This window comes from Papilio polytes, unplaced genomic scaffold (assembly GCF_000836215.1).
Source record: "Papilio polytes unplaced genomic scaffold, Ppol_1.0 DF824191.1, whole genome shotgun sequence".
Taxonomy (NCBI): domain Eukaryota; kingdom Metazoa; phylum Arthropoda; class Insecta; order Lepidoptera; family Papilionidae; genus Papilio; species Papilio polytes.
Window position 1 is genome coordinate 416953 of NW_013525013.1, and position 14421 is coordinate 431373.

At 31.6% G+C, this 14421-nt stretch overlaps 2 protein-coding genes across 2 annotated transcripts in view; both read left to right on the forward strand.

Annotated features, from left to right (window-relative positions):
• Positions 1 to 692, forward strand: part of LOC106110689 (disks large homolog 5) — a 16473-nt gene extending 15781 nt beyond the window's left edge. The window contains exon 16 of the mRNA XM_013292588.1: positions 615 to 692. Within this exon, the coding sequence (XP_013148042.1) occupies positions 615 to 692 (78 nt within the window). The remainder of the gene's footprint in view (positions 1 to 614) is intronic.
• A 3942-nt stretch (positions 693 to 4634) lies between these two features.
• LOC106110690 overlaps positions 4635 to 14421 on the forward strand; it is a 21872-nt gene continuing 12085 nt past the window's right edge. Inside the window, exon 1 of the mRNA XM_013292589.1 lies at positions 4635 to 4994. Within this exon, the coding sequence (XP_013148043.1) occupies positions 4814 to 4994 (181 nt within the window). The 5' untranslated portion in view covers positions 4635 to 4813. The remainder of the gene's footprint in view (positions 4995 to 14421) is intronic.

A 14421-nucleotide genomic window follows, 5' to 3' on the forward strand; every position in this document is an offset into this window, starting at 1 on the left:
GGAAGTCGCCCAAGCTGAGGGCCATACGCGGCCTCTGGAAGTCTTACTGATATCTCTTCTAGTGAATTTATTTATTTTATATCTCATGACAATTGAATGCCTGAATTATGGAAACAGACTTTAAAGCCTTTAAGACCTTGGTCCTTAGGCATTTTATTTTATCTATTACTTTGTGAAAATCATGTGATGATTTATGCTAAAAAGCTAATATTATAAAGTTATATAAAAAGTGTTCCAGTTGTCAAGTAAAATTTACTTTTTTACGGTTAAAAAATTTAGGTGTTCTTTTGAACATGAGATTGATTATTTATTATGGACATTACTTTTACTACTTAAGGTAAATTCAGTGCTGGGAGCCATGTCGAAATAATTGAAACTTTTACTTGATGTGACGGAATCAAGGTTTTTTTTGACACAGTGCTAAATAACTGGATTTCTGAAATTCACTGTCATTTTTACAGGTAAATTTCATGATATTCCGAACTTCTTTTTAATTTATACTGTGTTCCAATGATGGACATTTTTAATGAAAACTTTGACATGGCTCCATTTCTATGCTAATTTCTATTTCACTTGGTGCTTATAGTTTTTATTTAAATTATATAATTATCCAGGTTGTGTGGAGTCATGAAAATATAACGAAGGTGTTCACAATTGGTCTAAAACGTGTCCTAGCAAGGTTTAGGTGCTAACAACTAAAAGCTTTTGATATTTATGTAAATTCTTATACATAAAATTACGCAACTTTACCATCATCCTGTATAATGGTTGACTTAACACGAAATTTGAAATATTATTTTACATATCGAATAAAATTTTCACTCGTTTGCTTTTTTGTACAGCAATATTTTGTAGTTTTTGATCTTAAAAATTAGATTTTTATAACAGTTGTGTTGAATTTAATAATATATTGGTCAATGTACTTTTATATTTCTACCATTTTTACAGTTATAGTATAAAATAAACATTTTTTATCAAATAATTATTTACGCTCAGTACTCAATATTGAAAAATATTTTTTTACTGTTTTCGCTTTACGCAATCGATAGCATATTAAGTAAATAAAAAAAGGATATTCCCGTTGGGCCGTTCGGTCCAACAGTAAACATCCTGTATAGGGTTAATATGCTTCTGATTGTATAACATTTTATAATCTGTATGACATTTGAAATCTTTTAAATTAACAGTTTTTAAACAGCAAAGTTTCTATTTTGTGCATTATAATAAACATTTGTTCAGGTAAGTAGATTAGGCAATGTTCACACCAAAAATCACTCCATGTTTCAAAAGTTTGAATCGAAAATAGTTTGCGGAGATTTGGTTTGAACTTCGCCTTAGCTGTAGCACTTTATTGCCATCTCTTTCTCACACGTAGATAAGAAAGAGACGGCATGTGTGACTGCAAATATCAAGGTAAGCAATAGTAGCAAGTAAATTGTATGGAGAGTAAGTTAGGAAGTAGTTCCGTAGGGATCAATAGAAAAACTTTGTTGTGTTTATAGATATTTATATACGAATGTATTGGTATGTAGAATTTTATATAGCGACTTTACAATCGTATTTTAACAGTAGTTTATATTCCATTTGTCTTAGGGCGAGAATTTAGTCGATAAAGCTATGGAGAGTTGCATCTTTTAATGAAACTTCGACCTTAATGTCATATTATAAGGTTCGAATTAGCAATATAAAGGTACTTGAATTCATAGAAAAATTTACTTGACTAGTAAATTAATTTGTTGTTGGTGCTAGTTTGTACTATGTGCTTTAGGTCTCACAAAATATGCACCAATGTTTCTACAACTACCCTCACTTTAGGTTTTCATCTCTATCTTTAATTTTATGGGCAATTTTTCGCTTTTGCGATGCTATTTGTATCTTGTAAATTATCTTAACTATTTGTGGTCTGTCTGGTTGTGATTAATACTTTTATTTTATTATTTCTTTATTGATATTCTTCTGTCCAAAATATATTCTACTCAAGTATTGTAAAGGCTGATTTTGTCGTATCTAGGCAAAATCTGTCTCTAGTCTATCTTCATTCTTTATATTGAATTATTTGTATTTTACATATGTCACTTGCAATATAAATAGGTGCTTTACATGCTTTTACAATTTATGTAATTTAAACTACCTTCATTGATAATTCATATTGAGGGTAGATTTAAATTTGTTTTACAGTTGCTAGTGTAAACTTCACGACCTTATGTAATAATTTCAAATGGTTAGTAAACGCAATATACAATTAGTCTTTTCATTGATAATTGAATTATTAGCGAAATTAGATGATTTATTTTTGAGGGTAGTTCTTTTTCAGCTCTGTCTTTTCTTTCATCATGTCCATACCAGTCAGTTTACAATGAGCAGTGTTTTTGTATTTTTATTTAATTTCTATTTATACTTGTAAAGAATTAATACACAAATGTACATCCATAAGGGGGCGTAACGTGAGTTTCGTTGGTTAGGTGAGCAATTTTTAATTAAAAATTCCCATCACAGGATTTTAGAGTAATCGACAAACTGACCCGAGTGACCGCGACAGATAACTTGGTGTCTAGTTTTGTTGTTTTTTTTTTACAATTGTAAGACAAAAGTTAAAGATATCCGTATCGGCACGTGTTAGACTAAGTTGTTTATCGAATAGTGATCCTAAAATGCAGTTTTGTTGCGATCTCATTGAAATTAACATGTGATGAGGCTTTATAATATTGATTTTTTTATAATTTTCAGCACAGTTAGTTAAGTTTTTTTATTGTACAGAGATTTGATATGAGTTTGTTACGTTTTACGCTATGCGCTTTGCAGATTATTATTTTAGCTTTACGCATCATTTTGAAGTTCCGTTGTTAGATGTTGTAGAGGGCGCTGTTGCGTTTGACAGTCCACTGTTCTGTGTTGCCAGTATTGTTTCTTTTTTTTAGTATGTTTGTTTTTAAATCGATGAAATTGTTGTTGCTTGAAAGATGAACGCATTGTTGTATTTTAAAAGCACGCACCGAAAGTATAATAGTTACCATGAACGCAGGTCGGCACAACAGTTGAACTTTAGCCCTAGGTCCGCGGTAGCCAGCTAGCTTGTCTATGATCTGATTTTATAATTAAGTTAGCCAACATTTTATTTGCTCCATACATTTAACATAATTTAATAGTTGACGTTGATTGTGAATGTATTTTAAAATTGACAATAATCAGTATTGAAATTATATTATACAAGGTAATTTTGATTACTTATTTTGGATTTATATTTGTCTGTTGAAGTTTGATGATATTTTTTCCTCTGTATTTGTAATGGTATTATTTTTTTATGTAGATTTTGTTTTATCTGTAAGTATTATGTGTATATGTATCGACTGTACGTAAATATAACAATATATAACTGTTTACAGATGTATCAACGAAATGTTTACATCGTATAGAGAAGCAATAAATCATTTATGAAACTTTATATGGCTGTTTTATTAGAAAAAAATGAACGCAATAACCTTGCCGAAAAACGGTAAAATAATTTATAAGTTGTAAAATAAGTTTTTTGACATTTTTTACCGTTGCATAGACAACTAAATTAAAGATGTCATTAAACAAATTCATAAATATAAAGATTAATTTCATTTACATAGATGACCGTTAGCTTTAGTTAGTTCCGTGTTATGAGCAGGATATGGGGGACAGCTTGTCATGTAGGTCACAGCATAACTAGCTATACGTACTCTTTTACAATGGAATCAGACTTTATTGTAATTCTGAAAATTATCCTTGAACTGCTAAGGAAGATGGAACTTTCCTAGTGTTTCCCATGTCGTTGTTGATTCTTAAAAAAATCCCTTCAAAGTTGCGTTTGTTACTTAATGGTCCAATTACTGTTAGAAATGTTACATTTCGTGTTTGTGTTTACAACTTCAATAAAGTAAAAATGCAAGTTACTATATTATATCGCTTAAAAGGTCAAATAAATTTACTTGCACTTTTTATATCTCGCTCATCGCCTTTATGTCTGTTATGACTTGTTTACAATCGGCATAAAAATCCGCTTTGCGCCGGATTAACCCGTAAAAAACGAATGCCATTATCATCCTTGACACTCGAAACAAGTTTTTGCGTATATTTACGGAGTATAAAATCTTCTTTAAGTTAGGCCGTAAATTTTACAGGTATCTCGCCATATGCCCATATTATGTTAAATAATAAATATACTCTCACGACTTTATAATTAAATTGAGGTAATCACAGATCAATTAATATTATTGCATTTTAATGCTTTTTTGTGCCATCTAAAACATTGTACACATTTTTGGCATTATTTTTGACAACTCATATAACCATACCATAAAACAAAATTAGGAAGTGTCCCAAGTTTGTTAGGAATCGCTAGACCGCACTAACTTATAGAATTGAATGTTAGAAGTTGCACGATCTCCTTGACCTAAGACGACCTAAGCTTTCCAATCGAATAAGAGCTATTAATAAGAGAGAGTTTAATCCCTTTTCCGTGCTTCATTTATTAAATTCTAATATAACTAAGCTGTATGATAATATTCGGTTTATCCTGTTAATCTTATTTAATTACCCTCGCGGGTGAAAGTTGTATGAATCTGGCAGCACTGATGTTAAATGCTTGCATTGAACTTGATCATGGTCAGTGTCGCGGGGAGACTGCGCGCGCGCCACTCGCAGACTTGACAAGCGCGACATAATCTTTGCCCGAATTACGCGCGAAATAATGACAGTATCATCTGTTTCTTAACGTCAAAAACTCTAAAAACTTTGAAATAAATTTTTATGCGAGGACAGTGTAAAGAAATTTAATAATGAAGCGAAAATGTTTATGAAGCCGGATGTTTTAAGATGTGTTGTGATATTATTGATTGTGTGTTTTGTTTGTAATGAGGGAAACAATTCAGGGAGGAAAATTCGATACGATTCATTTAAAAACAATTCAAGTCAAATATTTGATAATCGTACTAGTAAGGAACGTACTGGAAGGGGATTTTTTTCACATGGTAAGTTTGTTTAGTTTTCCTTCGTATAAAAAGGCGGGAAAAAAAAAACATTTCTGACGACAAAAATAATTTAACACTTGAAATAACTAAAAATTTAATCAACAATATATTTTTAAACATGTTAGTTTACTGCGAATTGATGTGATGTTAATTTTCTGATAATATAAAACCTGAATCGGGCGAAAGACAAACTGCAACAGATTATTTTATCTTTTAGTATGAATAAATCTTGATCGTTTATTCTCCGAACGCCGTTTATCGATGATTTATTAATCATTTAGGAACGATTTAATTCTTGTACAAAAATATTAATTTTGTTGTTTATGGCGGATTTGTGTACATGCCTGGAAGTTTTGCTTATGGAATAAGTTAGAAGGATTTTTTGTACTTTTTTGACGATAAAATAAATTACTTAGGTTTCAATAAGATTCTGTCACAGTGCTGGAAGATTTACGACCTGTCCTACCGAATTGTAAATTCTCTGATAATAATCCAATGTGTCAAATATATGATGGATATCGGATTTTGTTACTTTATCTGACAGTGACGTCATTTTAAGCTAGCTGTGCCTCTATCATTTAATGGTGGGACAGGCCCTTAAATTGAGAAATTAATTCGTGTATTACTTTTTGCCATATCTACAAATACAACCATCTTAATCAATTATTGACTTGTAAGTAATTAAAACTAACGGGTGAGAACTTTTAAGACTCGATAATCTTAGGTCAGGCTAACGTTCTCAACCTAATCCAGTTTTAAAGACGCCTCGCAGCGTCGGGTTTGAACCGATAAAGATAATTTCAATTCTAAGCTACTATGGATTTCTTTAGTTTTATAAAACCTATTTCACAATTTATTGTTTGTTTAAAGTATTTTTCTTCATAGACATATATTACCTACAAACTTTATTTCACGACTTCGTCCGCTCGGAATATAAAAAAAAACTTATTAAGTAGCTTATTTGGTCTTTCAGATTATGTTGGTTATTATATTTGTGTTATATTTTATATAGATCCGTTAAGCCGTTTTAATAACAAACTTTTATTAGTATTATGTGTTTCTTACATGTTTGACGTAATGTTGACATAAATAATCCCAACAAAAGGCTTCTGGTAGATTTTTGTCTCCCTTTTGTATCTTTGAATTAGGTATCTATAGTTTTCGTACATGAATCAAATAAGAATTTTACAAACTGATTAATTACTTATCTGTAAATATTAAAATTGTTCTAGTTTTATAATTCCAGTTGCGAATACTTCATAATGAGGTCTGTTCAATTGGCCCGGATTTTTTGAGTGCCTGAGCTATCATAGACTTGCTTACGTAGCTGTTAAAATAATCAAAACGTAAAAATAAAACTAATTAAATATTCTCTTTATATTATAACAGACCGTAACAGCTCCGCTACTACCTAGTGAAATCCATACTAACATTATAAAGAGGAAAGATTTGTATTTTTGTATGTATTTAAATAACTCAAAAACTACAGGGCGGAATTGAAAAATTCTTTCACCGTTAGAAAGGTAATTTATCTGTGAGTTACATAGGCAATATTTTTTCTTATTTTTAAATTTCACGCGGGTGAAGTCGCGAGCAACCGCTAGTTATCAAATAATAGAAAATAATTGAATGCATAAAATACTCCCATAAATTCCTACATTTGAAGCCTTTAAATGAAGAGGTATTACAACTAAAGTTCTTTCAATATGTTTTTAAATTATTATGAAGGCATAAATAAAACCAGGCTAGATTGTAAAGAAATTTCAACGTTCAGTATTAGTGGTTACAGCGATACCCTAAAAACAAACAGCATTACTAATAAACGCGGTATAAAGTTAAATTTAGGAATAAAATGAGTGTAAGCAAAATTTGTACTAAAATTTGTTTAGTTTATTCCTAAATTTAACTTTATACCGCGTTTATTTATAAGGCTGTATATATTTAACACATTGCCTCATGTACTAGCATTCAATACAATTAATTGGTCGTAATTAACATAAATTTCGCTAATCAATATCAATTTACTATTAAAATTGCGGTAAATTGCAAACAAGTTCTACCAGTTTTGTGTCGCGAGGTATGTCGACTTTGACTATATATGAACGGACTAGGCTAATACCCGTTGTATTATATAAATTCTGTCACTTTTAGGTGGATACGACAAAGCATACAGACTCGATTTACTGACAAATAACGAGCACACAAGAATTTAAAAGGATTTATTGTTTGTTTCTTTTTTAACAGTACGTAGACAGATCCTGTCTATTAAAAGTCAAAGCATGTCAATGATCTCCTAGTAACTGTAACAGATGTACTATCACAAAAAACTTCTAACGACAATATTCTTAAATTAGGTTTTTTGAGAGACTTCAAGTTAGTGTTGATGTTTTGAAAAGTTGTCGGTTTAGTTTGTATTACCCACTTAATGACTTATATAGCTAAAATTAATTGTATTGTAATTTATTCGTATTTCACGAATTGTCAGTATTTATCCACTAATTAACTATTATAGCTTAAACTAAAAAAAATCTTTACATAATTATTTAATGATGGTTAGTTTACCCTATGTATGTATATTAAGTAATGCTAACATTGCATAAATCATAACACTACCTAAAAAAAAGATTTAATTAACTTAAAATGCAGTTTTTAAACACAAAATCTGTTTGCGGACGAGCTTTTTGCCTTCTGTAACATTTAGCTGCACTTATCTGCAGAGGTCAGCTGTTTGAACAGCTGCGGTACGTATTATTTATATGCTAATAAGCTATTCTATGCAATAGCGAGCATAAAGAGTTTTTAATTTTTAATATGGAAAACTAAGAGCTAAAAATCGGACACGTGTAATTGTTATCCCATAAAAAAATGGTTATGCTTGTAACACAGTCAAAAGCGAATCGTATTCGAAGCGTTAAAGATATACGAATCACATCAATCGTAAGATATAGGAAACAAAACGTTGACAATACATTCAATGAAAGAAATGAAACAAAAAAATCAGTTGCATACAAATAACGGACATCTTCAAATTGTTGCGGCAACACAAATAAGCAATAACTTTCTACGGCAGTGCTACCGCTATAAAATTAACAAAAAAACACGCTCGCCTCATAAGGAGATACCCATTGAAGTTACAGCCACCGGGAATCGATTAACCGAACCACGTGTACAGTCGCGCACATAATCCTATAAAAAAGGATAACCAATTCACTTCTTTAAATGTACCTCTGTATTTTAGTAATATTAAAGAGACGTGTATTAAATGCTTTATTTGTAACTTGATACAGAAGTTTACTAAATTAAGAGAAGAATTTAAGAAGTAATATTTGTTACTTGTATAGATAACATTGTCATGATGATAAATAAGTAGTATTGAGAATAGAGGGGTTTTAATTTATTGCATTTATCGAGTAACTAGAGTATGTTTGAATGATATTGGTTTATTACATTTTAATCGGTAATAAAGGTTAATAAATGTGCTAACATTTATGTGTGCGACTGTACAGCTGTAGGGTACAGAATACAGGTGTCGTCGTGGTTCGCATGCGATCGCTTTGCGATATTGATTCCTGCACTCTTTTAACCCACTTCCCTGTAGCTAGGAACTAACATGCAAGAACACATGCTGTAGTTATAAAAAAAACTATTTGGTTTGTGGCATTTGTGAAGTATTTTATATGGTAATTGTTTTTTGTGTATTTTATTCGAACTAATGTACTTACAATTTGGCGCCAAACTAAGTTATAGTTGCCATACACTACAGGTATCTCTTTTACGTTTCTCATCGTGTGTTGATGACCTAAGAAGCAACTGTCATAGCAAGATGATACTACTAATTGTTATATAATGTTCGTAAGATACGGCTTTCTTACCATCAGCCCGTGAACATGGCGCATGCAACTGTGCCGAAATATCGGGAGCTAAAATAACCCTATCGTGGTAAGAAACCCATATCTTACGGACATTATATTTATAAAAACCAACACAGTTTAAAGTTATATATTACTAATTGTTATTTCATAAAGGATCATAGTATTAAAAATGTCAAATAACTTTAAATTGCGGTGAGCAAAACTCGCGCTACGAATATTTCCATTAAAGCCAACAAGGCCTCGTTGAATATTAAGCGTAATTGAGTTTCAAACCGCACACCCCTAGCATCCACACTGAAAATGCACGCGCCGCTGAACCCTCAATTAGTGGAAAATTGTCATGTATGGTTGCCCACAGCACGTTGTCCTGTTTCACTAACAAAATGCCTTAAAAAGCAGTCCATAAAAACAAAGGAGAAACAAGCTAAGCTATAGTTTTTAACTGATTTTAATTACCAATTTCAAAGAAAATCATGATTATGTCAAAGAAAGGACAAATTATACAAATTAGAAGTCTGTTTTATGGTTTAGGGTCATTCAGGTACTCTTAAACTGCATTTAACCAATTGCAATGTAAAGTAATAATATGCTAGAACAATATTAAGGTTATTTTTTAAGAAAAAAATTAACTTGTCAAGTAAAATATTAATAGTTTAATTGCAGGTTGGGATATCAACTTTCGAAATCTTATATTTTATTTGGGATTCGATCAGAAGTTTACGAATATGGAAATCATAACCTATATACTACATTGAAGATTGCTTCTATATTATTAAACAAATTATATGAATTATCGTATGAAAAATCTGTCAAAAACTACCTACGTTGTGACAAAAATGAATACAGAGTGGAATTAAAAAAACAAAAGCAAGTAGCCTATGTGTTCTTCCAGACTATGCTCTACATCTGTACCAAATTGAATCGATGTTTGTTTAGTCTACAAACTCTAACAAATCTAAATCTATTTAATCAATATAATAAAGATTTTCAAGCGCATTTTTTAAAATCGAATTTGTCGTATAATATCCATTGTGAAATTTCTCAAATAAAAAATGACCATACAAGCAAAACATTAAGAACTTTATCCGATTCGTGACAGAATAACATAAAAAATGCAAGTGTGACCCGAAATGAGCTAACATGTATGAACGTTTGGAACCTCTGTTATCACTAGGGTTGGCACACAGTAAACATTTTAATATTTGAATTAAAAAAATGGGTTGATATAAAATAGTAATTTTGTGTATTAGGGTGGTCATAAAGTTACGGTTTAAAGTATTTTTGCGGGACTATTAGTATATCAAAGACATTTTTTGAGAAGTACACATGCTATGAAAGTAATCTGATACAAACATTGATAACAAGATTAGAAATTTAAAAATGTTTGAAAACCAGATTAGAAAGAGACACACAAGATTAAAAGAAATTTAAAGTCTTTTAAAATTAAAATTAAAATTCCCTAATTAAGTTTTTGTCAGCCCTACAGTTTGTCGTAACCCTTGTGTCCGGGTCACGGGACCGAGTTATTTATGTAATGTTTTCCTGTACATCGTTGGTGTGCCTTCGACTTACCATATTTTTGAAACCAGATAAAACAAAACACATTTTACACTAATCATTTCTGTTTAAAACAGATTTAAAATAAAAAAATCAAGAAGGAACGTAGAGTTTTACGTATGTTCTATATTGTTTCTAAAAGCCGTATCTAGTTTTTTACAGACTATGTACCAAAGCTTGAACAGTTAAACACTGATTAAATATTTACCATATTAATAATGGTACAGGTCACCTATTAAATGGATGGTAGGTTTATTGCGTCTAGCTACCGTTGATAGGGTCCGAGAAAACCAGTCCTAGATCGTGGTCAACAGGTCCGTTAAAGAGGAAAACTTCTAAGTGCCTTGCTGCAGGTTTTTAAGAATGATGTCCCGTTTGCCTACTTCGATATGGCCTCTGGATTACTGGTATGTCCATAAATAGTATTAGAATTTTATACATTTTTTATTTAATCTTCATTATGTGACGTCAATGTATTTACTTACATGCAACTTTACTTAAAATATTTCTATTTGTTTTCTAGTTGCATTCCCTTTAGTTCATATTTATATTTAAAAACAGTTAAACATTATATTACTAGAAACAATATTCGAAAGTTCATGTATTTTATATTTATACCACAGAAGTTTGTTCATGCGAAATCTTCAAGATTTATTTGTGTCTTCGCTTCGTAAATATCCCTTCAGCGTACACGATATCGAAGGCGATGCATCACACGCAAACATACGGAAGTCGACACACGGATCTTACACAAACAATATGTTTACAATTGAAAATGAACTTTGTAATCACAGCGGTAGGTTTATTTTAACATGAAAGTTATTTTTGAATGTGTGTTTATAACAATAGCATAGATCAGGGGTGGTCAACTTGGATAGATTCTATTATTATTGTTCACTGACCTGTGCGATTTACCTAATTGCGTCTTGAAAGCTCAAAACTTGACCTGTCGATTGCATCAACCGGTTGGCCACCCCTGGCATAGACAGTGGTTATCAACCTTGACATAAATCTGTTAATAACCCGTAAAAGAATTACTTTACGAGTTATAAATGTATGCTGTAGAACTTGATGATAAATTCTCAGTTGTTTAAATAAAAGAATCGAATACAATTGCAACATAAAAGGTAAACAAAGATATACTTTGATTGAGGATAAGAATCCTTTTAAAATGTCTTTGTGTTTTAAAACAAATTATTGGAGAAAGTGATGACGATTTCTTTGTATTTTACATTTTCGGAAAAGGAAAAATGTACATCAAATGAAGCATAATTTATTTAGCAACAAAAAAAACATACAAAAAGGTGTGTTTTATGTTTATAAAACTACCTACACATTTCAAAAAGGGTCAGGATTACAAGTTTATATATGTAGGTAGGCACAAATAAAACACCTTTAACGGCTCATCTCCTACATAGCGTGGTTTGTGACACAGACATACAAAACGTCCTCAGCGCGTTGGGACGAGGCTTATTTAAATATTTATTGCCATTATGATTTCAAATTTCGCAATAAAATATAAATTTAACGCACACACTTTCGTTAGGTGTGGTTTCGAGAGTTTGTCCTTAAGGTAAAATTATGACGTTATGTCGAATAAAATTTCTTTGAATTTCAAATTCTTAAAACATATGTTTATTTCACGATTTTTACATATAAAATCAGGTTTCTTAGTATTTATTAAAAAGGAATTTACTTTCGATTCGACCTTTATAACTTTATTAGATAATATTCTATTTAAATACGCTGTTAATAATGAGAAGAGTAACAATTAAGTCCACTAAAGACGTTCAGCTAAAAGTTGTGTTGGCAAAACATTATCTTTACAGTTCAACTGACAGTTAAAGTCTACTCTTCAGTTATAACTGTCCAGTTCAGTCTCTTATTTATGGTTCTTCCTTAGCGGATTGAGCTGGCTCGAGTGTTAAAACTGTTAGAACTGGTCGTGGGTAGCGGGCTCTAGGTGGAAATATAAAAAACGAAATTTTGTTAACATTGTTCACATGCGTGCATTTTCGATTAATTTTCGAGATAAGTGGTACAGACAGAGAGCGAAAGCTTGTCGTTATGTTTGTCCGTCATGCGTGTTACAATAATTGTACTAAATTACTTTATCTTACTTGTTCTCTGATTCATATTGATGTTAATTTAGAACTAAAAATATTTTACTTCTTAGATTTAATAGTATAAAATAGTAAAACATTAAGTAGACGATCAGAAGACCAGAGATCTAAAGATGTTAGTAAGGTCTTTTTATTATCATAATCTTATTGCTGATTTTATTCGTCGATGATGTTTCTCTCCATAAGTGAAACATTCGGCATTTACGTAAGTTTTTTGATATACCATTGTTCCAACAGATAAACAAGTTTGATTGTTACGAGCGACAAATTAAACTTGTTTCACATTTAACTGTACATATCGTAAACATTCCAGCCTTCACAAATGTGCCAACAATGTCACTGGATATAATGTAATAAAACTTTATGCACTGCCATTTACGCAAGCTATCGCGTCAAGTCATACGACTCATTGAGAACAAGATATCGACAGATGTTTTATTGTGCAAGGTGATAAACGACCAAGGAGCCACCGGAATTCGTCAAAAACGAAGCGCCCGCTATCTATAGATATCTGCATTTACAGATTGCAGATTATTGATCGTTCAAATTATTTAAACAACTAGTTTTTGCACCCGTGTCCGTCCGCGTATAATTAAAATAAAACAAAAGCAAATAGCCTATGTTTTCTTCCAGACTATCCTCTAAATCTATGCCAAATTTCATCGAGATTCGTTTAGCAGGCTACAAACCCTAACAAACATACATCCATTTAAACTTTTGCATTTACAATATTAGTAAGATTATAAGAGCATCATCTTTAGGGTGCGTCCACACGGCGACGAGCTTGCTCCGCAAACGAAGTGATTTCGATGTGAACGTATCCTAACTTGAGGACTGCAGTATTTAACTCAACCAACCAGCTAGATAACTAGACAGTTGAACTAGTACTACAGGTAAACGGCTTATACTTTCTAGTGCGGGGTTTTACCGACGTCCACATATAAACTGCGTCATGTAGGCGGATATCTTCACTTTAAGCACATAAATAACCAATTAAAAGGAAAACGGTATAAAGTCGTCAAGTATTTCCTAGATAATTCTATCGAAATACTTAGAATCCATTTATTGGTGTTGTAAAATAGCTTATTTATTTGTGTAGTAAACACGATATTTTCAAATTAAATGAAAGTTGTAATCGTTTACCTATATTAGTAAGAAATTCGTCCAAACCAAGCCAATAAATCCATCGTCAATCGTAACAAAAGTGGGGGACACACAAAGATGTTGCTTTTGTGTAAATTTGTCAAAGCAATCGTACTTACCGATCGACTAACGGATCTCCGAGTTAATTAACTTCGGTTCCCGCGTCGTGTGGCACTGCTTTAATTAGTGCCGTTCATACACGACACGGATCTCTTTGAGTTAACACCGCTGATTACATTTCTCACTAATGCTGGATTAAATTTTGTCTGTGGATCAAATTACGGTTACGTATAGAGTATTTATATCTTGATTTATTACAAACATTAATATAAGAATCTCTCATTAAAATAAGATGGTGAGAATAGGCTGGATCAGTGGAAAACGTTACAATAACCTGTCTTAAACAGGTTATTGTTAAATTTAACATGGCCGAAACTTTTCTTCTAATGTATTCGACATACTTATATTTAAAATTCTGTTGTTGACAAAAATAACGATATTTTCCCATGTGTAGTCACGAAATAATGATATACTATCCACACTCTGAGGGCGCGCACACCTTTGAAAAAACTATCGCAACAACTGTTTAAGCGCTTTTTGATTTCCATAAACTTTTAATGAGGTGCGCACACTACTCGATTATGAGTTATGCAACTAAACAGTTGTATTGGCAGCGAAGCAATCGACAATCGCACAACAGTTGTGCGATAGTTTAGTGAAAGGTGTGCGCCC